The sequence below is a fragment of the Amphiprion ocellaris genome, chromosome 8 (assembly GCF_022539595.1).
Source record: "Amphiprion ocellaris isolate individual 3 ecotype Okinawa chromosome 8, ASM2253959v1, whole genome shotgun sequence".
Classification (NCBI taxonomy): domain Eukaryota; kingdom Metazoa; phylum Chordata; class Actinopteri; family Pomacentridae; genus Amphiprion; species Amphiprion ocellaris.
In genome coordinates, this window is record NC_072773.1 from 22,758,011 (window position 1) to 22,783,581 (window position 25,571).

A 25,571-nucleotide genomic window follows, 5' to 3' on the forward strand; every position below is an offset into this window, starting at 1 on the left:
CTCCCAGCTGGCCCGGCTATCAGGATCCTTTGGGATGACAGTTGCTTCAGGCAAAAGGAAAGGCGGGATTGACAGCAGCAGGTGGACCATTTTGATGAGCCTGGTGGGAGGATAAGAGGAGCGTGAAGCCTCTGCTACAAACAGAGCTCCTCCCAGAGCTATACTGAAGTGTTGCACAGCTCAAACACAGCTAATCAGGAGCCAGATGAGGTATTTTGTCTTTAGGGGAATAGATACAACCAGATGGAGAGAAGACGTGTGACCTTTTCACATCAAAGCTCAGAGCACAGGGTGTAGCTAAAGCAGCACCATGGAAAACAATTTATGTAAGAATTCTTAAAAATAATACTTTGACATTCAGAAAATACATCTATTCACTTTCTTGCCACAAGTTTACTGAGCTGTTGTATGAGATCTGTGTTGTTGAGTTCTTAATTTATAACATGATGTTGGAATTCTTCATGGATTAAATCTGATTGATTGATTGATTGATTGATTACGACCAGAATATTTTAGCTTAGCATAAAGACTGGCAACGAAGGGAAATAGCTAGCCTGGCTCTGACTAAAGCTGGCAAAATCCACCTATCAGTATCTCTAAGACTCAACAATTTACATTTTATAGCTTACAAAGTGGAAAAAATGGGGTTAAACAGTTTCTTTTCATTTCCTGGCACTGCAAATGGGATAGCATAATTGATCATAGGAATCAAATGGGATGTAATTAATTTGATTAGTAAATTTCAGAGGCGCTAAATGACAGATTTTGTTACTTTTGGAAGGTTTCGTCTCTCCTGGTCTTAGCACTAAGTGACGCTAACCACCTGTAGCTTCATACTCAATAGACAGATATGAGAGTGTTTTTAATCTTCTCATCATGCCTTCAGCAAATGACAAATTTTGAATTTCCCAAAATGTGGAACTATTCCTTTAAGGCTTACTGACCAACTTAATAATGGAACCTGAACCGGTTGTTTACCAACTACAGACGCCTCTCAAAAAAAGTGACAACAGCCGTCTATGTGTCACACCTATATTTATTCACCTCCTCGTTCCCAGTGGAAAATATTTTATGACAACATCTAACAACGTATAACTACACACTGACTGTACAAATATGTGAGAAAACAGACAACAGGATGTGGATATGGTTCTTATGGCAGTGGTCTTCTGTTAATCTTAAAAAAAGACTGAAATTGTTATCAAAAGAATTTTTCTCACCATGCATTTTAAAAACACATTACTGCACCAACAAAGACAAATGGTTCTATAAACAATATGGACATAATACATTCTGATTCAAAGTTGAAAGGAATGAAGAAATGGGAATTCATCAAATACACAGTCTGCTCTAATGATGATCAAACCAGCTCTTGTCATGTCACAGTTGTGAACATTCAGATGTTATATTGAAGACTATTTTTTTTTACCATATTTTACTGAGATGAAAGTGGTGATGTTTTTTATTCTATAACCTACTGTTTTGTATAAGGCAGTAACTAGTTCCTGTTAAAATACATGGATGTGGATTCAGTAAAAACACGTTGCCTCTTCTTTTTTTCTTTAATACACAATCGGGTTTGAATCCAGTGTGTGTGGTTTGTGCAACATCTTAAAGTTTCTTGACACATTCTCATCTGCCTGTACAATTCATCCAATCCAAGGCACATGGGAAAGTCATTCAAGAGTGTCATCACTGTGTTACTTTAACATGAGGACAGCTTACACCTCTCTGCCAAAACCTAAAGGACAGAATATTTCCAAAGACGGTGATATGGCAGCTAAGTAGTCTGTGTACAGCCTGTGTTTCAACTTCATTCCCTTCATGTGCTGCTGGCCATGGCTTTGTTTGTGCCAAAGTTTGGTTTGGTCCTCTTCAGTGGATGCTCATGTAGCCTCCGTCCAGGTGAAATCTGTACAGGCAATGACACAAGAGTATGTCAAGTCAGCTGTAGTTGTGCTACTTGAGGACAAGAAACATATGACGTGAAATCTGAGGGATGGAAATGGAAATGCAACACACCAAAAGATCCACAATATGTTGTGAAAATGTAAAAGCGTAACATTGCTTTATGGAGTAAAGCAACATAACTTTGCAGATGGCAATGTTGGTTGTTTGATCTGCCACTCTTGTGTAGATGTAGATGGAAATATCTCAACTATTGAATGGATTGCCAATATTCTTGGTTTCACGAAACTAAGATCTACCAACTTTGGTAGGCTTTCAATCTTTTTTATTGAGAACTGAATTTGAGGCTAAATTTCCGCTGTGTCAACTAATTAGATGCAACAGCATGGAATCTGGTAAACACACTTATGTTCTTATCTTATTACTTTGGTGATCATCTGTTGCCAACACTGGGTCACAGTTTTAAAGATGCAGTGTGTAGAAATGATTGGCATCCAGCTGTGAGCAGAGTGTAACCAAATGAATAACCTTCTTTCACTCTTCCTTTTGAAACGTGCTGCAGAACTTATGGTGGCTACTAAATACACAAAAACTGTACAAAGGCCCTCTTTACAGAAAGTGTTTGGTCTATGCATACTAGACTACTGCAGACAAACTTCATGAAAGAGGACCTGTTCTCTAGATTTAAAGCGCTCAGTCTAAAGCAGCGAAAAGACGTGATTACACACTCAAGAAAACATAATCATGACTATTAAAGTCCGTTTCTGCCACCAGATAACCCCAAATATTCCACACTGGACCTTGTAATTTGTCCAAAATGTTGTAGCATGGCCATATTCCTGCAGAACTAATGACATTTCTATCAGTTCTAGCTGTACCTTGTGTTGGGTGATAAGTTAGCTGAATTTAGGTGGTAAAGATGCTGAACATCGGCATGTCAATACTGTCACTGGAGCATGTTGGCACACTGATGTTGTCACTTCAAAGGTCCAAGCATCAATGTGTTTACTTCAGGTTCACAGAGTCATTAACATTACTGCAAATTCCTGGTCTCTCTGAAGTCATGTTACTTTTCCAATCATGTGATAAACTTTTAAAAACTGATGTAACTTTGAGCAAATACAATGATGCCGTGCCTAAAGAAAAAAAAACTGCAAACCATGACATGAGGAGATGAAGGATTTGATTAAATAAGCTGAACAGGAGTCAAACACGAATGAAGATAGGATGTCAGAATGGAGATGACTGGCAACACGACACAAAGCGGCCCGCTGTATTCTGTCTCACCCTTAAGTGCTAGAATGGTTGTCTGATGGTTCATCTGTATTAGTGACCTCAGCACCAGCCACATCTACAGACTCAGATTTTTTAGGCATTGTGCCAGACTCTTTGTTGTCTGGAGAGATTCTGCACACATATGCATTAATCATAAGAAATGAAGGAGGGAAGAAAGACACAGAGAAAAATCTTGTGAGTACATTTTGATGAGCTGAATAGTTTCAGATCACATTTAAAGGATGCAATCTAAAGATAAAAACTTTCTTAAACGAATGAAGAAATATACATGCTTCATCCAGAGGTGAAGCGGTAGAGAGACATCCAGCTTGCATTTCAGTTAAATTCCATGAATTATTCAACTGAGCAACCACAGTGATTGTGACTGACTGACTTCCACGTGCATCCAAAGCTTCAGTGTGGGGATTTAGGGACTTGCTCACCTGCTGTGTGTGGGACTGCGGTTGTACAGAGATGCTGGAGCTCCAGGATGAGGGTACTGAGGTGTGTCGGCTGTATCAAACTCTGTCAGGCCGACTGCCAGCTGGTTGCGCCAGTTCCCTGCGCTCTCTGCAGAGGACACTGGACGAGAGAAAAAAAACAAGATCTCTCAGCTCATGTGTCAGTGGAACTCAGTGGTAACTGTTGTTAGAAACACTGCTGAGCTCAGCTTCACGTCACCCCTGTAAAACAAACAGTTACCTCTCACATGATATGTGTAATGTGCTATTTCAGTAATGGTTCTAATGCACACGTACAAATGGGAAAGCAGCTGGATTATTATGAACTTTTGACAACTGGTATTGTCAGGTATTTTGAATCAGTACCTTAAAAGGACACCTTTAATATCAATTTTAAAATAACTCAAAGTTGACACCAGTTTGTGCATTACAAATATTACCATTTCATCCAAAAAAATGATAGCACTTTCAACCCTTTTCTTTACCGTTGACTTGGTTTTTAATCCAAACAATAAAGATAGCCAGAAATTACATATGTCCTTGACTTTAATTAACAGGATGGTATTTGTAATTCTAAGGTAGAAAAGACGTAAACTGATTTCATTAAATGACCGTTTCCTTCCTATGCCAATAAATTTGACTTAACAAGGAAAATATTCACACCTGAGGAGAAAGAGGTGGTTCGGCTTGAGTGGCTGAAGGCTGCTGGCATGGTTTGGTAGCCCAGACTGAGCTGAGAGCCGCTGTCGAAGTCATATCCAGCCAGCATCCCTCTTCCTCCGTCCCTGTGGCCTCGGCTCCGATGGTACCAGCCTCTCAGGTGCTCTGCCACCAGGGCCTTCTGCATGTTCTTGGCCAACAGCTCGGTTCTGGGCCCCTCCCTGGTCCTCGGCGGCCTCACTGTGGCGTAAGGATTCTGAGAAAGACTATCTGCCCCATCGCTGCTGTAATGCCTGTACCTGTCGTGAGCGTGATAGCCATTCATTTGGTAGGACGGGTTGACGTTGTAGTGGCCTTCGACATCGTTCTCGTACACGTAGGCACCGTTAGCGTAAGGCTCCATGTCCGGGCAGGGGTAGCCGGAGACATAGTAGGCACTGGGTGCATAGTGTGTTGGGGCCTCACATGAGTAACTACAACCAGAATGGTGCTGGACCAGGTTGGGCATGCTGCCAGTGTTACCATACACTTCCACTTTCCTGTGAAGGCGATGCATGGTTGAGGTACGGGAGTCCAGTGTACTGTAGTGGGAGTTGGCTGCCCCGCAGTAGTCCAGGCTGGACTGGCTGGTGTAGGAGGAACAATCCTCTAACACCTCTGTGCTGTTGCTGCGATGGGCTGGTGACAAGATAAAGACAGGCTTCTCCGAGTCTGTGTCTTTTCTTATTCGGGGTTGAGACTCCAGACTTCCACTACGATGCCTGAAGCAATGAGGAGAGCCCTCCGACCTGGGGAAAGGACAAAACTTTGAAACTGTCTCTAAGAAGAACAAAATCCGAGATAATATTACTGGATTGATTTAGCAGTAAAAATAAAGATTACGGTTTCATATAAGAGCTTTGGTTGAAGGTTAGACGTGTGGAGAGAAGCAGGGGTTTGGTTAGAAGAAATTATTGTTGGTGAGAAGGATAGATACTGGGTTGCAGGGGAACAAAGATCACACCTGAGCTGGCTGCTGCTGTAGGCATTGCGGGTCATAACCGGGGTGGGAGGCATGCTGCGTGGATCTCTAGGAGGTCTGGGAAGGGTTTTATAGGGACTACTGTGGGTGGAGGACACCTCTCTTGGATTCTGGTAGTAATGGGAAGCCTCCTGGCCATCAAAAGCTAATCTAAAAAGGGCATGGTATTGGGAGATGATCAAAAAAAAAGAGGAAAAAGGGATGAGATGTGCAGAAAGGAATGACGCTGCAAACATGACACGACAAATACTGCAGGCTCTGTCAATGCATGATATCACTTCAAGTCATCTTTTTATCAAATGAAAAAAGCTGTGAAACCAGTTACACTTCACACTGTACAAAGGGCAGATTATGTGTTTCCCCACCTGCTGTGGTTCTTGTTGTGGTGATTTTCCCGCGGGGATGCCTGTCGCTCCACATCATATTCTGCTCCCAGCGATCGCATCGGACTCAGCTGAGGGGAACCTTGGACCGACCGTGACCGAGGCCTTTGGCCCGCACTGTCTGAGTCATCTGAACACAAACACAGAGACAAAACTGACTCTGTTTCTTTAATTTAAAATCATCAAAATAAAGAACCCATCACCCATGTCATAGCGAGTCTAATGATTTTAGTGCAACAGACTGTGTGTTGTCTGACTCACCATCATCCAGTGGGAGACTAGACAGAGAGCTACAGTCTGAGCGTATGAGTTCGTCTGGAGAAAGAGAAAAAAATCTCCATGTTTACCGCGTATATAGCTAAATGATTAATGCAGCGACATACTGTGGGTCGACTTGCTCCATACCAGCAATGATCACTGAAGCCCGCTGTGTGGGCTTCTTTCCCTTCTTGATTCTGTACTGGTTCATCTCGTCCTCTATCTGCTGGAGTTTGTGCATCGCATCCAAACAGTTTCTCCTCCTCTTCTTTTTCACTGTTTTGCACAGTTCTGGCTCATTTGCGAGCTTCTTAGCCGCCTCCACAATCTTTTGCTGAAGGGCAAATCTGCTCTCCAGGTTTCGCAGGAAGGGATCCTGCACAAATCACAAAAAGCAGCATGTTCACAGAGATAGCAGTGAGTAACAAGTATTCAGATTTCAGTGAGTACATGTGAGTAAGTCACATTTTCCATTATTCTCACCAGATTGCCGTAATTATGAAAAAAAATACAAACTGGAGAACTCTAATTTGCTCTGATATGAGATGGTGTTTATTGAAATCATTGAACTGCAGATCTAATACTGTCATATCCTGCAAATGGCTAATTAAGTACGTTTTATTAAGTGCAATGCTGGAAATAGTCTATATTTTTCTATGATAAACAAATTGCATTAAAAGCCCAAAACCAACAATGTAACTGTGCGTCAGTACTAGTCTTATGCCTATCAATGATGCCTGTTTATAAAAAACTATATTCTTTCATTCTAAATTTTCTAACGCAGCTGAAAGATGGGTGAGTTTTAATCGCAAATCTTACTAGAAGAAATGCAAATAGCAGATTTGTATTTGCTGCAGATTTGTTATTCACGGAAGTATTTGCAGCAGTAGAACATTGCATGAGAGATCACCTCAATATAAATAATAGTGCTCGAGTTTATTATAATAAAGAAGCTTGCAACACACTACAGTATGTTGTTCAGTGATGCATGTTTCGACAATAATGGAGCTCTATGAAAAAGATAATTATGATCAGGCTTTGGCCACACAAGCACTACCTGTTACAATGATCAGTTAACTGCTGGGTGTAATCTATTTGTAGATTTGTTGACAGTAAAATAAAAATATCTCCAGACATATCCTCAATAAGGGAAGTATATGAACTTTCACATGCTGCTTATGGTACAGACAAACTGAGATGTATGAATTGATTCTGCATTAGATTAATGTGCACCGGGTAAATACAGACCTCATTGTAAGGGAAAAGGTCGTCTAACTTGAAAGCAGTGCCGACTCTCCGTCTGACCTGTGGTGGTCTTTCACCTGAAGAGAGGGGATACTCTTTGGGCAGCTTGCCAGTAAGCTCCTAAAAGCCCAAAACAACAAATCCTCTTAACACTCAGATGAACTCATTGTAGCAGCAGCAACAATCAATCCATCTGCTGCACAGCAGCACAGTTTAATAAAGAAAGTCCAGCCAAGTGAATGTGGCTGATGAGAAAACAAGACTTATATGTGCACTGGTACAAAATATTGCACCAGTCTAGAAGGACTGCAGTACGAAAAGATTTCTCACCGCCTCTCTAAGACAAATCTTCTTCAGCTCCTTTGTTTTCTTGGCCAGAATATCTTGGATCTCCTGTTCTTTTTTTCTCAGCTCCGACAGTTTTTCTTTCTTCTGTTCCTCGCTCATTTCAGAGTCTGCAGAACCTGTCAACACACATTTTTAACTGTTTTTGCCAACACGGTGTACCATGCCCTGTTAAAAATCACACCCATGTCATGATACTGTTTCACGAGCTGCCTTCTCAACATGTCATTTTTACATTTGAACTCTCAAACGGCTAGTTGCTTATATTTTAGACCTTCTAGGCACTTACGAGCACAAATAAAATGTAAAACAATAATTTTTGTTATAAAAAGAAACAATGGACAATTGCTTTATGAACTGAAAGAATTATAACCAACCTGTAGACACCAGACTCCCATTGCTGGCTGTTATGAAATTATTCTTCAGGCCTACATCTCCCAGTCTGTTTATTTTCGCTCCTCCGTGCTCTGTGAGGTCCATGGCAATTTCCTCTAAACTTCTGGCTGTTCCTAGTTTAACCTGAAAGAATGAAGAAGATAATGTAAAACAAAGATTGGAGGATTTCATAACTTAATATCAGGTTCAAATAAAAGCAAAAAAAATGACTCCTAACTGACACTTACTTTGCTTTGCTTCCTGTCCAAGTAGAACTGGTGCTGGCTGATAGCCATGACCCAAATGGTCTTGATCAAAGAATGACTGGCATACCATGTGTGGATGAGTAGTCCTGTTTGTCCAAATGTGCGTTTGGTTACCGCTCTCCTGGACAAACCATAAAAAATGTGAGTCTGAGTTCCTGTTTTTATCACAGTTACAATAAAAACCATGAATGATGGTAAAATGGATCAATTAGAGGCCAAAGTCAACACAATACAACAATTGATTTGTACAAATACCCATTTTTAAAATTTCACCATGTGCCTCTATATAAAGCTTTGCTGCTCACCTGTGTGGATCGTTAACTTCGACGGCAAATTTTTTCTCTCGAAAGTACAAGTTTTCCAACTGCTTCCACTGGTAAAGCTGGAGGCAAAAACAAAAGCAAAAACGTCTGATTTGGGAAAACAAATATTGCAATGTGTCATTCACAGCTTTAAAATCTGACCATTTGCGCTTCAACACCTGGTGAATATTTTTGTATTATTATACAATCATCTGGAACACTATAACCATGACCATCATGACTGACATCAAATTAACTATTATATTTACAAAAAGATGTTAGTGCAGGTGCTTTGGTGAGCCTGTTTAAACCACATTCATTAACACGCCAGACTGTAACATGAACTGTCATTACAGTCTGGGCGGCACGGCATGCCAAGTCTGCAATAATGCAGGTGTTGGAGAGAGAAGAATGCCAAAAGGGGACATTACACAAAGACTCATCGCAGTCTACAACACTTTTCATTGCTCATCACATCCATTCCACTATTACCCAGGTGCTCACTGACAACAGCTGGCCATGAACAATCTGTGCGGGTCACTGACTCACTGTTTGTCTGGACAACATCCAGATGAGACACAAACTCGAACAGACAGCACAATGAAAATAATATTCCATGCGGATGCTTTGGGGAGTCGTTTTTATCACATTCAGTGAGAAGAAAGGTGAGGCAAACATCCACTCACTTCACAAAAACATTTCAAAAACGGATTAATCTTTAGCTCAACATACAAAAATAGCAATGTCCTAAAAACACAAAGATCCAAAGCTACCTGCGGTATTCTTTCCAAAGTTAACCAGACAAAGAAGTGTAGTATCACGTCTTACCAGCACAATGGATGTTCACGCGACCATTTTGTCAAAGCTTCCCTGGCTTTGCTGTCAACACAAGCACATACTTTGTTCTGTCTCCTGTCAGCTCCTGACTTGTCTCCTCAGGTATTCTCAGAACAGAACGCCCAGATCCAGCCCCCTTTTCCCTTTGACATCACCAGCTCACTCCCTCTTCTCCTTTACAAAACACATCATGCAGCTGACTTGCTTGTACAATTTTGGAACACATCAGCCGGAGATTGATTGCACCATGTTGAGCGATTACCGGGAGAGACTGTGCAAGTAAATGAGCTGTTCTGAACCTTAACCTTCTTTTATAGCAGCATCGCGCTGTATGTCTGCACAAAGTTGTACTGCACTCACGAGTGGACAACATAGCTGACAGATCACTCATATGGGTGTTTCTCCTGTCAACCATGAAGCTAAAACAACACCAATGAAACAAGAAGAGCAAGTTCATACTGTACATGTGATTCTCCAGGACTTGTTCGCCTGATTAAAGTGAACTGACAGATTTCTCTAAACTGAGGTTTTGCTCCGATCCTTCAAGTCTGGCCTCGCAGCTGAAGCCCAACCTTTGCAGGAGTGAAATAGATGATGCATGAAGTAAAGCCGGTGAATCACCACGCTATGTGCAACAGCAGCAATCCTTACCCATGCCATGTGCTATCATGTTCACAGTCAGAGTAGTGAAGCAGAGAAACAGCAGCATCCATTTTACAGCTGCAGAGAACGTTTACCTTTCGAGGTTTTAATTTATCCTGCAGGTCGTACTGGCCGATGCCCTTGTAGCTGATTCCAAGCCACCACGGAATTCCTTGTTTATCCTGTGAGGCAACAACACAGCTTCAACGGCTGACTCAATTCCAGGTGCAATAAGTGTCATTTCCGATTATTCACAGAAGACCTACCTTCACTTCATAATAATGGACGCCATACGTTGGCAGAGTTTCCACTAACGTCAAATACCTGGAACGAAAAGTTTTATTAAAACCACCGGCTGTTTTTTAACATCTGCGTGTGGTTTACCCGGGAAATGTGAGAAGACAAAACCGGGAATTGGATTGTTGTCCAGTGAATCAGTGTGATCTCACTGCAACTGAGGAGGAGCTATTGATTTCTATCAGATGATGAGAAAAGGCATGCCAGAGAGGGGAAAGGAGTAGTGGAGAGCTAATGGAGGTGAGAGGAAGATTAATGAACTTAAAGTTAATAACATTCATTGTCTACCTCCTGGCGTTGAACGAATTGCAGCAAGCACACATTTTTATTCGATACTTACTGCACAATGGCCTGTCCTCGGGAAACACCTTTCAGCTGCTTGTAATATTCAATTACTCGATCCTCACTGCAATGTTACATAAGAAAGACATGAGGAAGCACATTAGCACATGAAAGTGTGGTGGGAAAGTAATCTACAAATTTGTATGTCTCTTTATACATTCTATTTCAATTAAATACATGTAAAACTTTTGGCATGACTGACAACCTATTATAGCATTTTGTCAGCTTGCAGCCTCTATACATGCTGCTGCATGGAAAAAAAACATAATGAAAACAGAGAATGCGTTCTAAGTCAGGTCTACGTGCCTAAAAGAAATCTGTGTAAGCAAGAATTGCTGTAATCATTTCCTGTAAGCATACCAGTATCCAAGAGATGGGTGTTCCTTGAGTACTTTGGTGGGGAGAGTTGGTAGTTTCTTCAAATCAGCTCGAGTGTTTTCATCACTGAAACAGAAAAGAAAAATTGCTGTCACAGTTCTGGAAAATGGAGTCGACACTCTTGACATGAAATATGCAGTGATTTATAGATATTGGTGTCATTACTTCAAGTCTCGGTAACATCCCTTACAACCCTGACACCAATGAACTATTGACAATTCAAGTCTGGTTTATACCTAACAATATACAATAGTAGCAAATAGTATAGTATGGTATGGTATGGTATGGTATGGTATGGTATGGTATGGTATGGTATGGTATAGTATGGTATAGTATAGTATAGTATAGTATAGTATAGTATAGTATAGTATAGTATAGTATAGTATAGTATAGTATAGTAATAGCATATTTTAGTATAGTAATAGTATATTTTAGTATAGTATAGTACAGTACGGTACGGCACGGCACAGCGTAGTGTAGTATAGTATAGTATAGTATAGTATAGTATAGTATAGTATAGTATAGTATAGTATAGTATAGTATAGTATAGTATAGTATAGTAGCAAATAGTATCTAGTATAGTATTCCAGAGTAGAGTAGAGTAGAGCTCATTCTATACATCACAGTATTATAATGAAAACTTTTATTTTTTGATACTATTCGTAAGTTGTGCTGATAATACTTAGGTACTTGTACTTTACTTGTAATGCAGTATTTTGCATTGTGTAACTTTAGTTTATATCAAGGATCTGATTGTTTCTCCCCCCACTATCATGCTACATTTTATTTCCCAATATGTGTATCTAAAAACAGTTTCAAAACCCCCTCCATTGCTACCAATAAAAAATAGATATGTGGGGGGGACGATTGCTTTCTTAACTTCACCTACAAGCAGTCAAACTTCAAAATATTAAGTCAACAAAATACTAGAACAAGGCTATAAAATATTCACCGAGTGTATGCTTTCAAATGATTCTGAAATTCCTCCAAGTTAAATCCCCCCCCCCCCAAAATCCTAGAGATAATACTGAGGATATAACCTCAGGGTCCTCAGTGGGAGCGCTGGCTTAGGCAGCAACTGTGATAGAGATTTTACTGAAGAGAACAATGGTTTCTATATTCTCCAAAACCATCTTAACTCATCAGGTGGCCGAGCCAGGTGGAAACATGCACAGAGACTTGTAGTATTACCAGGTCTAATACCAAAACACAGCTAGCAGTGTGTGTCTGGGCTGTAAAAGTGTTTCTTCCCTGCAATCCGTGGCTTCTATCAGCACTGTGAGATTCATTAGTTGCCTGGTGCAAGCTCCTCAACGCACTGTGGTGAGCCTCACATAACACCGCTATTGATTTTTGTTGTCTGCACTGGAGAAACAAGTGACCTATTGAATATCTTCGCTAAAAGCTCACTATTAACTCATACTGCTGTTGTTAAATACTTCTTACCCAGCTGATAATGTGCTCTTACCTTGTGTAGTCTCCTTTAGCCTCCTGGTAATAATAATAATAAAAAAAACTCTTATCAGATGACTGGTTTTAGATGCAGCAATTTATGCATGTGTATGAGACTATTAAAAGCACTAACCTGCAAAGCATTTGCAGCTAATTTGAAGACGTTCTCACTTTCCACTTCAATAATCCCCTGAGAGACATAAAAGATAAACAGGATGAAAAAATAAATAGGACAGAAAATGTGGTCCGCGGAGAGAACGCTTTAAGATCCAAACATAGAATCGTCTCAGCGTTGCCCTACTATAACCTCTGCTTATTCTCAAATTGAACCCTTGTGTTTTTCTACTTTCTGGCACTGTCTGCTTTGCATTCCTGCCAGCAGAGTAAGAAAATTGTGCCCTGCAGCCACTGTCTGCTGAGCTGAGGTGCTGCAAGGGTCTAGAGACAGTGAATCATCAGGGAGCTGCTGGGAAAAAAAACAACTAAAGCAGGATCATTTCTCATTGTTTCAAACCCCAGAAATACAATAGAAAATACTTACATTGTAGACAGCAGATTTTGCATTCAGGTAGAATAACTCCACCGTTATGATGTCCTTAAGCTGCGTTATGTTTTCTACATAAAACCTGTGAAGGATAAAAGCAAATGCATTCACAAAATATTAGGGACTAAGCTTGTTTGTTATCGCTGCTAATAGTAACGATTAAATTAAATCCTCAGTTTGCACTTTTCTCAGCTGAGTTTGTGCTTTCATAAGCAGATCTGAGTAAAAAAAGAGAGCAAAAGTCACAAACAAAATGCCAAGTAGACAGTCAAAGGTTTCCAGTCCACCAGCTGGGGCATTAATATGTCTTCAAAATCATCAGAACTGGGTCACTTTATCAAAGAAATCCCCTGGAAATTTTGTTGGCAGCTTAAGTGTCATACTGGATGTCAACCAAGTAGTGCTCCCTGCTGGAGAATTTGTGTTTTGCAAGAAAGGAGGGTTTATTACCTGACCAGGAAGTTCAGAGGGATGGCCCCGGCCTTCTTTGAAAAGTCATGCTCCAGAACCCTGCGGTCCATCTGCAACCACTTACACTGACCACTGCGAAAGCAAACAAACCAAAGCATCAGAAATCTGCGGTTTTATGCACATCTGCAAACATGCAAAAACACATCTGAAAATATTCATACCACAGAGAAAAAATAAATAATATAAATGCAACAATTTACATACTTGTCATCAAAAAATGAGAGTCCAAAGAACTCCTTCTCTTTGAGGTTGAAATGGGAGGACACCAAGTCGAGGAGCTCGTACGAAAGCAGCTTCGGCTATGTGGGGAAGATTCAGGTTTAAACTTTAACATCTTTAAGTAAGAAACATCTTCACTAAAATAATTCACACAGTTTCCTGAGGGAATGTGTCAAAGTTTAAAATATTTTTTTCTGTTGCTCCCTTCCCTTCGAGGGGCCAGACTGAAAGGTCACAGAGAGAACAATGTGTCACTGGAGTGAGAATGTTGCTTAAGGACATTTTGACAGCACAGCAGGTCATTCCGCTAATGGCTGGTTCTTCCACTCATTAAACATGCAATAACTGATATTTTTCCCACTTGGCGGCGGCGGAGGCAACTTGTGATCACACCTCTGACACATCGTCACCTCTTAAGGTGAACACAACGACTCTTTTTAACTCTGGTTTCAGTTTCCACAAACTCAGGAGAGAAACATCTGATTGTTCAGGTGTTAAAACGCTTCACTGTGTTCACCAGCTCGTTAAAAAGATGCTGCAAGAGGAACTGCCCAGAGTGTGCATGGCTACCAGTGACCCCTTTTACATTACTCATGCCTAACACAGATCGCACAGTCCTTGCATCGGTTGTTTTTATGAAATATATTAATTACTGCTGCTTTAAGTCAGGAGCTTTCATACCTGAACCAGCAGCTCGAGCTTCCTGTTATCCAGCAACTGCACTTGGCACAGTCGGCCCTCAGTCATCTGCAGGAAGAAAGAAAAGACGAAGTTCAAGGCTCGTGACGCAGACTGCAAGTTCTTCACAATCATGAGGGACAATGACATCATGATCTGTTGTGTGAATGATGATTTAACCACTGTGACACACATAAAGCAGTAGGTCTTATAAAGCCTCAATTAATAGCAAAATGAAGAGTTGACAGAACAGAAAGTTACAGTATTTGTTATCAGTAACTGACGGGCCTGGTGGTAAACGCAGTGATCCTTTTCAAGGAAAAAACACTGACGTTGTTAATGACAATAAAACCATTGTCTCAAGGATTTGTTGCCATAGTTACCCAAGGAGGGATTTTAAGTTCTTCCATTTTGAACCTTTCTCCTTTAACTTTAAGCCTCCAAGCTTTCCCAGCAATACATTTTTCAGGCAGCTTTTGTTTATACCCCTTCATTTTAGATAATTATGTAGAAGATCTGTCATATTTTTCTCTCCTCTGCATTCATTTGTAGCTCATTGCTCTGCAGATTAAGATGTTACATGCAAAATGTAAAAAAATATGATGCATTGCTAAAAAAATTACTATAAGTCATTTGAATTTGCATTACCTCCAAACATGATCAGAATTGTAATTGTCATTAAATAACATCGTATCTATTAGAACAACACTCAATGAGGTAATTTTTACTTAAGAAGGCATAATTTCAAATTGTGTAACATTTTTTAGATAATTCTTAGGTACCTAAGTAAGGCCTGAAAATTGGACTTATACCTTTAATAGAGTATTGTTACACTGTTGTACAGCTATTTTTATCTACAGGAAGTAATACTTTAAATTTTCTCAACTCTTCAGCAAAAGAATAAACATTTAGGCATCTAGTTTCAAGCATAAAACTAAACCACAACTCCATGGAAAAGCCAGACTAAACTCATCTATTAAATCGTGTCTGATACTCGCACAAGATCACTGCAAGATCATTTTTACCACTTCGCCCTTCAAACAACGTTTCTTGTCAGGATAAAGTCAGACTGACCTCCTGGGAAACACTGAAACTACTGTACACCCGATAAATCAAATAGCCAGTGAAAATGACAGATTGAGGTCAACCGGTTTTATGACAAAACATACTCATAAACTGAAAAAAAAGTTCACTAAACAGATCCAACGGCCTCCTCGTTTGACAGAATGAGGCTGATCACAACTTCTAACACTTGAACCAAGCAGCTGCTGTACCTGGTAAAGCTCTCCAGGGAGAGTGCAGGTGTGGATGCATCCCTGACCAGAGCTCATCCTCTAATAAGCGTCTCGATCCGGACCGTGAAATTGTCAGCTCTGACTGAGCACTGGCAAACTGATCGGGATTAAGCGACAACTTTTTCCACCGCGGTTACTTGAGCGAGCAGTGAGGCCTTCGGTGGGAGTAGTGACGGCTTATACGGTGTGAAATCAGCAGCTGACTTAATGAGAGCAGCCTGAGCCGGACTCCTGAGCACAGCTGAGGGTTTACTCCTGGTTAATATGAACAATATGGGTCAGAGAAGTAGAAGAAATGGTTAAGCATGTCTATACTGTCTGCTAATACAGTTAAATTTACTTTAACCCTACGTCACTTCGCCAAAGTGTTGGCTCGATGGATTTGAATCGAAATATCAGGTTTCTCTTACATCCTGTGCATTTTACCTGAGTGATGTTAATTTGATAACACAGGCAGGAGAAATTCCTCCTAAAACAACTCATGGAAGGCTCTATCTTACACTCTCTACTTCTTATTAATTCTTTTCCCACACTGCACTAATAAACGATTAAACAAATTGCCCCTCTTCCTGAATGAAGGAGGGGGGCACACCCACTCACTCCTTTAAATTACACCATCTGTACTTTGCAAATTGCAGCATGTCTGTAATATCGCCACAGCCATAAATTATCATTCACCATCTAAATTAAAAGTGCACATTCAATAAATCTAATTAATCGGGAGTGTCCTCCCAATCACTAGTTATGATTACATTGATTTGAGCCTGATTTACTTATGTGTCTGTAATAAGGACGACATGACTCCAGCGGACATGTACAGTAGGCACCGACCACTAGATGGTGCAGGGATTATTATTTTTCTCTGTGAAGAAGTTCATTTACAGAAAATGGCTTCTTAAACAAGCACTGAGGAATTTTCAGAAGCAGTTATTAGCTCTGCAGACAAGAGTCTAGATCAGTTGGGATGACTTGTACTTACGCAACTGAGATGAAGAGAGTGGAGGAAAGAGCTGTGATTTTTAGGAATCTACACCATTAATCATCTGAGGGCTATAATCATTACAAGAACTGCTATTTATAGCTGCCTGTGTGGCCCAGAAGCCCAGACAAACCCTGCAGCTTCTCAGCCTGAGACTCTATCAAACACAACTCAGACAGCAGTGATTCCAGATCAGGACACAAAATAATTACATGTGCACGATAAAATGGAAATCATTTAAACCTTCACTTGAGGTCTCCTGATATATGCATCCGTCAGTGTGTTGGTGTAGCTCATTATGACCCAGCAGACAGCACCAACCTTACACAACCTATTCAGCCTCAATAAAAGGCTAGCCGTGGACCCTGTGGGGTTAAGACAAGCACTGAACCCTCATGTAAAAAAAAGACATGGAGGAAAGAGATGAAAGAGCTGTCAGTCTTTTTGTTTGTCTCTCCAGAGACTGGACAGGCTGAGTGTTGCGCCGCAGGGTGCAGGTTTGGCTCCAGTCTGGGAGCCTGAGGTTGGCATATAGACAGCTTGTTATACGTATATGTGCTACAGTGAAATATCCCCAGTGGGGGCTTGGAGGAGGTGCAGATGTGGCCTCCCTCTTATGCACAGCTACAGCTGTTAACAAGCACATTCACTGTGGTGAAACATAACCTGGCTACATGAAGAGAGGTAAATCTTTCTAAAGATGAGCAGACGTCTGAATGAGCACTGGGTCACTGCCGTAACAATGTGCAATACTCCTTTTCAATGTGAAAAATGTCAAGCTTGAAAGTTGGACAATAGGCTAACAGGAGAATTTCTCAGCCTCCTGAGTAAACTGACTGTCAGTATTTAATACGCCACACTGGTTAAATGTCATGTCCAGACTGCAGCCCATCTTATCTTAGTTTCCCGTTTTCATGCATTATTGATGAAGGCTGGTATCACACACAAGTCAGTGTCGGCTCTCTCTGCTTAAATGTTCTTTTAAAGACACCCGCTGCAATTATCCATCATGTTTTATACATTTGTCCAAACTGCTTTACTTCATTTTGAAATAAACAGTCGAAAATATTAACACATAATGTTGAAATCAGCAATCTCATATCTACTGCCTTGATTCACACAGAGAGACAAAGACATGAAGCCCAGACAAATGAAAACAAAAATCTGTTGGTGAATTCAAGTGGCCAACAACAGAATAACAGGATGTTACATGCAATACAATGTGGAGCTGAAGGAAAACACACTTAGTTCTGTGTTTTGAAAACATGAGATCTTCCAGTTCCTCTCTGGTGTTATGACAATGTTCAATCAGCAGATCCTTTTCTGGAGCTGCAGCTGATCTTTGTCACCCAACCGCAGCTGGTAGCACCGCAGAGACCTGTGAGGCTAAAGAGGAACTCTACTGATTTCACACATGAAGTCCCTTCACAGGCCCTGACGAGCACCGCTGTGTATGAAAAAAAAGAAAAAGTTGTATGAAGCCTAGGGCTGTAGTGAGAGAGAGAGAGAGAGCTGTGTGAAGTCTGATACATTTCCTCGACTTTTACCTCCAAATAAAAAATATCTGGGGCTGTGGAGCTACCAGACTGCTGTAGTTCACTTCTCCTCTCTGCTTGAGGCAAATCTCAGCTGCTATTGCATCTGAAACTCAAACTGAACCATCAGCAGTTGCATTATGTAGGCGTCTGAATGTTATCGGGAAGAATAATGCAATAAAGAGTCTGGTTCTGCTGCATCGGTTTTATTTTTCTCTTTTGTCTCTGACAAAGTTATAAGAGCGCTACATGCTTCTAAATCTGTGAACTACTCTTCAAAATAGAGTGGGTAAAATGCATAAAGACAAATAAATTTGAAATAAGTGATGTGACCACCTGTTTGGATGTAATTATGGGAAGACGAGCTTAACTCTCAGAATGTCTAACTAGTATCTGTTCACTCCACACTACATAGAGGAGTCCTGGTTCCAGAGGCGGTGGGCTGAGGGTTACAGTTCAGGATTATCTCCTCATCTCATATCTCATCATGACTTCATGTTGTCAGTGGTCAAAAGGCATCAGTCTCACAATGAGATCCCGTCTGGCTGTCTGTGATATCTGGGGACTTCATGAACACAATGAGGCTCAGGATAATTTGGAAAAATTAAAACCTGAGAGAAATAGTAATGTTGTCCCTCTCTGATACAACAAGGACAGACTGAATCCCAAGGGAGAGATTCATGTGAATGATGTCATCATGCAGCACCAATTCTTATTTCAACCCTGAAAAGGACACAGAGGCAGCAGGACATCGTGACAGATTTCTTACGGCTGTCCTACAACTAAGAGCATGGACCACGTTATTTTATTAGCATCAACTGGTCAAATGTAGTTCCATCAATGTCTGTACTGTGGTAATGCTGGTTGCAGAAAAGCTAAACAAGCACACATGTTACACATAGGTGAGGATGTTTCATGTAAGTCAAGGTTTCTTTCCTTTTATATTTTCGGCAGAGCTCATAGCACTTGAATCTCACAGATTCAGCTGCTATTGTGAGGACTGACCTTGAGCAATTGTGAGTGTGCATTAAAAGAAGAAAGAAAGCTACGTAATCAAAGAAAGGGCCAGTGTTTGCATTTCAATATTGCTGTTTGGATAAATTATGATTTAAGCATTGCTCAGCGTGCTTGAAACCCAACAAAGCTGTTGCAGCATTGATTTAGAGAAACTGAGAATGTTTGAAAGGCTCACTACAATGACTGAAACTAAGTTTTTAAAGAGGTTTTGCACAAAACTTAAAGGTCTGCAGTCATATTAGAAGCTCTTTGAGGCTAAACTGAACCTGCACAGTGGTTCTTTGACCTAAATACTGACACAAGCAAACTAAAATGCTCACAGCAATCTCAGATTAGCATGTTAACATTTAATAATTAGTACAAATCAGCTGCAGAAGCTGACATAAAAGTTATATATCATATGTCAGAACATTTGCAGGTATTTGATATTCGATCTGATGATCAGAAAAAGTTGTTCTCCAGATCTTGAGAGAAAGTAAGTCATCCAGAGGGCAACATGAATGTGTTGCCAACAGTGCTGCCATCACTAGAGCAGCACCGCTACAAGGCTAAACGTATTTAGTTACATTTCAGTTTTGACAAAAACTGTTACATAAATTCGTATCATATCCACACTTAAGGACACCGTTGACGGGTTTGAATCTGTTCTATCTCTCACTCTCTCTAGTCTAATATTGAAGGGAGTAAAGTATCTAAACCACAATGAGACCACCAGCAGCTCAGTGAACTTTTGCAACCGGTTGTATTGTTAAAAAAAAAAAAAAAACAACAAAAAAACACATACCACATAAACATCTGGCAGCAAGGGTGCCAGAAAAAATGTGCAAAAAAACTGTAAAAATTGTGGAAATAAAGGCAGATATGTAGCTGGCTGATTTAAATATCATAAAATAGTGTAGTTTTATGGTCACATGTCACATTTAACAAAATGGGGAAAATTTGCCCTTTTTCAGTCCTTAATATACATTTTTCCTTTCAAATAACAGCAAAAAGCAGTAAAGTACTGCTGTTTTTTTGGAGGTTATCAGAAGTACAATAGCTTAGTCAAGGTTTGATCAAGGTTTCTACTTTTGCTTTCCAACTGAAAACAGTCATCTGAATGTGCTCATCCGCTATACTTCTTGGCAATGCAGCTGTCATATTTTAACATATCTGGTGTATAAGTGAAGCCCTTGACCTGATAACGAGGCCAGATGTAACACCAAAAATACTAAAAACCTGCTTTTAATAAGAATCCCACTAGTGCCTGTTGAGATGCATTGTAAGTACTGAACACACAGAATGATCCATTATTACCATTCTGATATCTTGTTTTTAGTTTTTGTTCTATTTTATTTATACTCTAATTCATTGTAATGCAATTTATTAGACTTTTGGTCCTTCGTCAAAGTGAGCAAAGCAATAAACGGGGAAAAAAAAACTCTCCACCTTTACGTTTCACAGTTGAAGACACTCAGGTAATAGATATCTTAAAAAGCCCCCAACCATCTAAATGCAGCAATTCAGTGCAGCGTTTAGATGCAGTAAAAGCACACAGCAGACTGTTTGACAACACAAAGACAGCTCTATAACCCATGAGTGTTTGCAGTTTTGAAAGCTTTGCCACATTTGCCCTCATTTGAAGGGTTTTTAAAGCTGTCCTTATTGACGATCACAAACTGCAGAGTTTCAGTGCAAAGTGCTGCAGTGACTTTCTGCAGAGCTCAGGAACGTGGCACTGAGGCAGGGATGTGAATGGGTGGAGAAAATGGGACATGACCAAATTACATGATCTGGACCAAGAGTATCTGCAACCCAGTGAAGATTATCAGATTACTGCAACAATAACCGAGATGTAATGAAGTTGTTTTTATAGTCTTTACCTCAGCTAGAAGCACGTCAAGAATTTGATGAAACTGTAAAAGTTGATTTGTTAACCCATCTGTACTGATTTCCAGGACAACTGCACATGAATGAGACAAAGTTTTGCACCCAAATCCTCACCTCCTGATCTGTTTTATGTCAGTGATGCTGCTCTGCTATATGATCTTTCACCCTTTTATACTGTATATATAATGTATCAGATTCAGTCCATCTGTGTTAATACAAGAGCTCTTGTCCATCCACAAATAGATCTCTCCCTCTCTGTCTTTAGCACGTTTCTCACAAAGTGTCAGGAGAATTTGATTCTTAAATGGCAGGTTTCCAAGTGAGAACTGAGACATTTCTGAGCAGCATCAATCACATAGAGGAGCATCTCTGCTTAGTTAGACTCTCACTGACCAACAAGAGCTGGTTGAAACCTCAAACATGACTTCCGACCCTTTGCCCTTTCAAACAGCATTTCAGAAATGCATGAAATTCAACTGCAGTGATAAATGTCACGGGACATCCTCTCCAAGTTTCACGCTGGCCATGTGTGTCATGCAGACATGAAGCACCACCACAACAATTCCTGTTTACACTGACTGATGCTTTAAATACACCCACACATGTGGCTCTTCCTTCAACTTTGAGATAACATCAGCATGTCGGTGTCAACCTTCTCATCCTCTCTTTTTTGTTTCTCATAGAGTAAAAATAGAGACCTACCAGAGCAATAAATCCAGAAGAAGAAGAAGAAGGTAACTGGGAGGTGTCAAGGAGGATATCTTGGCCTGCCTGCACTAAAACTGAAGCAACTGGTACAGAGTAAATCAGGCTAAAATTGTTTGGAATGGTTCAAAAACCCCAAGAAGAGAACATGTTAAATATGCATGGACACCACAAAAACGTCCACTAAAAAAGCAATGCCTTAGACAGGGATGATTCACGGTGCAGCAAAGGGTAAAATGATGATTCATCCAGCATTTTTAATATGCACCAAGTCACACTTCCTAAATCAGTGTAATATACCGCATGATTCATTCAATCCAGCGTAGATTAGAAATTATTTCTTCAAACTTAAACATGCATTGAAGACTTGCTTTTTCCACTACAATCCCCCCACAGCACCTCATAGAGAGTCTACAGCCCAGCAGGGCCAGTTTGCACAGAGCAGGGAGAACAATGAATGTGCTACTGTAGGCTACTGTAACTGGGTGGTTTCCACCTGAACCCACTCTGGCTACACAGATGTGTCAAACCGAAACCACCACAGCTCCCTGTTTGCTGTGGAAACACGGCAGAGCCAAACCCATGCCGGTGTCGTTTCCATTGATGCTCGGATCACATGCACGCATGACTCGGTCTACTTTGTCTCCTCGCAGGCTCAGTGAGGCGGCTTCAATGTGCTCCATCACACCACACATCTCCCTACCTTTGCGCTCCTTAGATCCCGCTGTAAGTACTGAAGAGGTGCAGCTTCAGCCGCATATTGATCCCCGTTCAGCTCTCTCCGTTCAGCCGCTCCTGCCGGGGAGGGGAGCCGCCGTGCAGCCGCTGTCCGTGTTCATCCTCCGGTACTACTGTAGCGCACACACCCGCCGCGTATTGAGCCACACTCACCACGCCTTCACCCGCCGGCTATTATGTGAACAAGCCCCGCATCTCCTCCCTCCCTGCCTCACTCCCTCCCTGCCTCACTCCCTCCCTCCCTCCCTCCCTCCCCCCTCATCAGGCAGCTGCCGGCCGGCCTGCTTCACATTGGATCCTCATAATAATGAAGTGTTGGTCGCCTGGAGGCTGTTTCTGCTGCATCCTTTACCATCATTCTAGGAGGCCATCCTGGATTAAACATTCATTTGTCTCCACAAGCAATAAAGGGAAAGTATTTACTCCATCTGTATTCTGATCAGTGGTGACTTTCACTAGAATTTTACAATATTCATGAAGGCAAATGTATTGTCAGAGTCCATCATTATGATATCTGCTTATTCAGATTCTCATTAGTTGTTACCTTGGCAACAATTGCTCCATCAGGTCCACATTAAAAAAACTGTATACTCAGCACATGTTTACACCTACACTGCATAAGTAGATGAAATATTCCCCAAAAGCAGTAAAAGCACCTCAGAACCAAATACATAACATACAAGCAAGTGGCAGTAAACCCTGAAAATAATGGTAAGTCTCATTTATTATGAAGATCCACATAGCAAAAGCTTACAAAATATGCATTTTTCTTATGTATGTTGAAAGCCAAATTTCAAAAACTGCCAGTTCAGTTGATGTATTTTAAATGTGAGCTTTTGCAGGCTGCACTGTAAAAAAATACTGTAAAAAAAACATGAAAATCAGGCAGCAAGGGTACCAAAAAAGAACATAGCAAATGGTGAAAACAATGGCAAAAAATAAAAAGCAAACCAAAAAAATGCAGATTTAAATACATTAAAACAGTGTAATTCTACATTCACATATTACAAAATAGCAAACTACTATCTGTAAAAATATCGATTTTTGATGTGGACATTTCATCTACTTATGCAGTGTAGCTGATTCTGATCACTTTTCTGTCTTTGGTCTAGGCAAGAGGAAAAGGTGCAACAGAAAATTGGACCTTCCAAGCGTACCTGTAGAGATGCAGGCTGAGAAGGAGCGGAGTCATGCCCAGCATGATGAGAACATCTGGTTGCTCCTCAGCGAGGCAAGAGAGAATGAAGCGGCCTTGCAGCGGGAGGAGATGGCCCAGAATGCTGCCTTCAACCAGTCATTCCTGGGTGTACTGGGGCAGCTGGTGCAGGCAGTGGGCAGCCAGCGAGTCCACCTCCCAGAGACTTGAGATTGAGGCCTTGTCCACACGTAGCAGGGTTTTTGTAAAACCGAATATCCTGTCCCCTCCGTCTAGAAAAAAAACTTACGTACACACCACCTCGTTTTTAGAAAAAACTTCATCCACACCTAACCGCATAAGTGCGTTTTTCAGCACATTCATAAGCATGCCGGACCTTTAGGTGGCAGTAGTTCCCCAAATCCTAGCAAGGTGGTGGAGAATAACCGTCCTTAACGTCGTCCTTCGCCTGTGTTGTTGAATGTGGAGCAGTATCTGGGCTTGTAAAAACAAGCAAGTAAAAAGCGCCTGTACAAGAAACAGCGCCCAAAACCTTGTGAGAGCATCCATACTGTTACCGAATGTAAATACAAGTCGCATATGTGACGTAAGAACATATTTTGTCGCAGGCGGTGACGTTTCGAAACGCAAAACCCCGGTTACTGATGTCCACATGCAGACGCATAAAACGGAGAATTCGCAAATCTTCACTTTGGTCGGAGTTTTTAAAAAGAATCGTTTTTGATGACGTAAATCTGCGTTTTCGTGTGGATGATAGGCCGAATCGTAGAAAAATATCTTCGTTTTGTGAGATACCCGGCTACGTGTGGACAAGGGCTTAGTTGTATATAGTTTTACTTTTAGCCCTCCACTGTAGGAGAGGCCCACCACAGTTTGTACTTTGCACATTGTAAATAGTTTTGATTTTGCTGCTGACTAATAAACTATTTTGTGACTTATGTGATTGCATCATAACTTTTCATTTTGTCTGTTAAGACACTGGTAGGAAACGAGTCAACAGTCTGAACCAAACAATTCTGTATTCCCTAATAATGCATTTATGTTTAATGGGATTTAACATGTTTTAACACAAACTCCTTTATGGTTCATAATTCCGTTGACTGAATTACACCAAAGCAATACTGATTTATCAAACTGGAATATTCTTAAAACAGCTGTTTTAATGTCTTGGTGTTTGTCATGTAATCTTGCTAACCTTCACAAATAAAACAATAGCATAGACACATCTGCAAAAGGTACAAAAGTTTATTGTCAGAATTGCATTAAAGAAAACGATAGCGGTCCGGGGACAGAAAAACGGAAGTATAACGAGAAGAATAACTTTTGCATGACATGTACTGCATCAGTGCATCCTGTACATCTCTGCCCTCCTCCTCTACACCTTGTGCCACTGCAGGCTCATGTGCTGCTGCTTCAGGTAAATCCCATGAAGTCTCATCAGAGAGCATCTGAAACACATACACAGCATACATATTTTAATACCTAATAGCGACAAACTGCAGCCATTACAGGGTCGTTCACAGGACTGATACACGATAGCTAGCGAACTAGCATTAGCTTACCCTCATATGTCGTCTCGTTCATATCCTCTTGTCTTCAGCTTGATACTGCTGCATCGCCTCCCAAACTCTCCTGTGTGTCTCCTGTGTTCCGACTCGCCGCTCTCAGCTTTCTCCGACTCTTCTATTACTCTGAATCTGACAGAAAGCCACAGACCGAGCAGCAGGTGAACCATCGTCTCCGTTATGTTGCGTTTGTGTCGCACGCAAATGACGTTAAGGGACTTTCGGCTCGCTGCGCTATGACGACTCCACCCACGATGAGGCTATATGGAAAAACAACTAAACCGAGACGAGCCGAGTCAGATACAATAGTGGCGAACCGTACCGCGCCGAGTAGATGCTTGTGGAATCGCGGC

The 25,571-nt window shown here is 41.0% G+C and overlaps 1 protein-coding gene and 1 long non-coding RNA gene across 4 annotated transcripts; both read right to left on the minus strand.

Moving 5' to 3' along the window:
* Positions 1-1,018: 1,018 nt before the first annotated feature.
* On the minus strand, positions 1,019-22,662 carry frmd4bb (FERM domain containing 4Bb). Of its 3 annotated transcripts, XM_023275645.3 has the most exons (24): positions 22,463-22,661; positions 14,363-14,428; positions 13,667-13,761; positions 13,442-13,534; positions 12,989-13,073; positions 12,581-12,637; positions 12,464-12,486; positions 10,978-11,061; positions 10,616-10,681; positions 10,245-10,302; positions 10,074-10,160; positions 8,503-8,579; positions 8,180-8,318; positions 7,934-8,075; positions 7,542-7,675; positions 7,215-7,331; positions 6,114-6,342; positions 5,970-6,023; positions 5,691-5,838; positions 5,308-5,475; positions 4,308-5,092; positions 3,627-3,765; positions 3,196-3,315; positions 1,019-1,912 (listed from the first exon to the last, which is right to left on the minus strand). In XM_023275645.3, exons 2-23 carry the CDS (start codon positions 14,426-14,428, stop codon positions 3,198-3,200), a joined length of 2,964 nt encoding a protein of 987 aa, XP_023131413.2. In that variant the 5' UTR covers positions 22,463-22,661; the 3' UTR covers positions 1,019-1,912; positions 3,196-3,197. The 3 variants fall into 3 exon arrangements, with proteins under 3 accessions (XP_023131413.2, XP_035806581.2, XP_023131414.2); XM_035950688.2 differs by lacking the exon at positions 5,308-5,475 and having other exon boundaries at positions 22,463-22,662; XM_023275646.3 differs by lacking the exon at positions 3,196-3,315 and having other exon boundaries at positions 22,463-22,660.
* A 2,218-nt stretch (positions 22,663-24,880) lies between these two features.
* On the minus strand, positions 24,881-25,571 carry LOC129349546 (uncharacterized). Its single transcript, XR_008602590.1, has 2 exons — positions 25,216-25,571; positions 24,881-25,101 (listed from the first exon to the last, which is right to left on the minus strand). It is a non-coding gene; the product is annotated as an uncharacterized LOC129349546 (long non-coding RNA).

Coding starts and splice junctions, on each gene's coding strand:
- frmd4bb (XM_023275645.3), bottom strand. CDS start 14,428: ATGACTGAGGGCCGACTGTGCCAAGTGCAGTTGCTGGATAACAGGAAG. Junction 11,062..12,463: donor GCTAAAGGAGACTACACAAG/GTAAGAGCACAT, acceptor TTTCTGTTTCAG/TGATGAAAACACTCGAGCTG. Junction 10,682..10,977: donor CACCCATCTCTTGGATACTG/GTATGCTTACAG, acceptor GTAACATTGCAG/TGAGGATCGAGTAATTGAAT.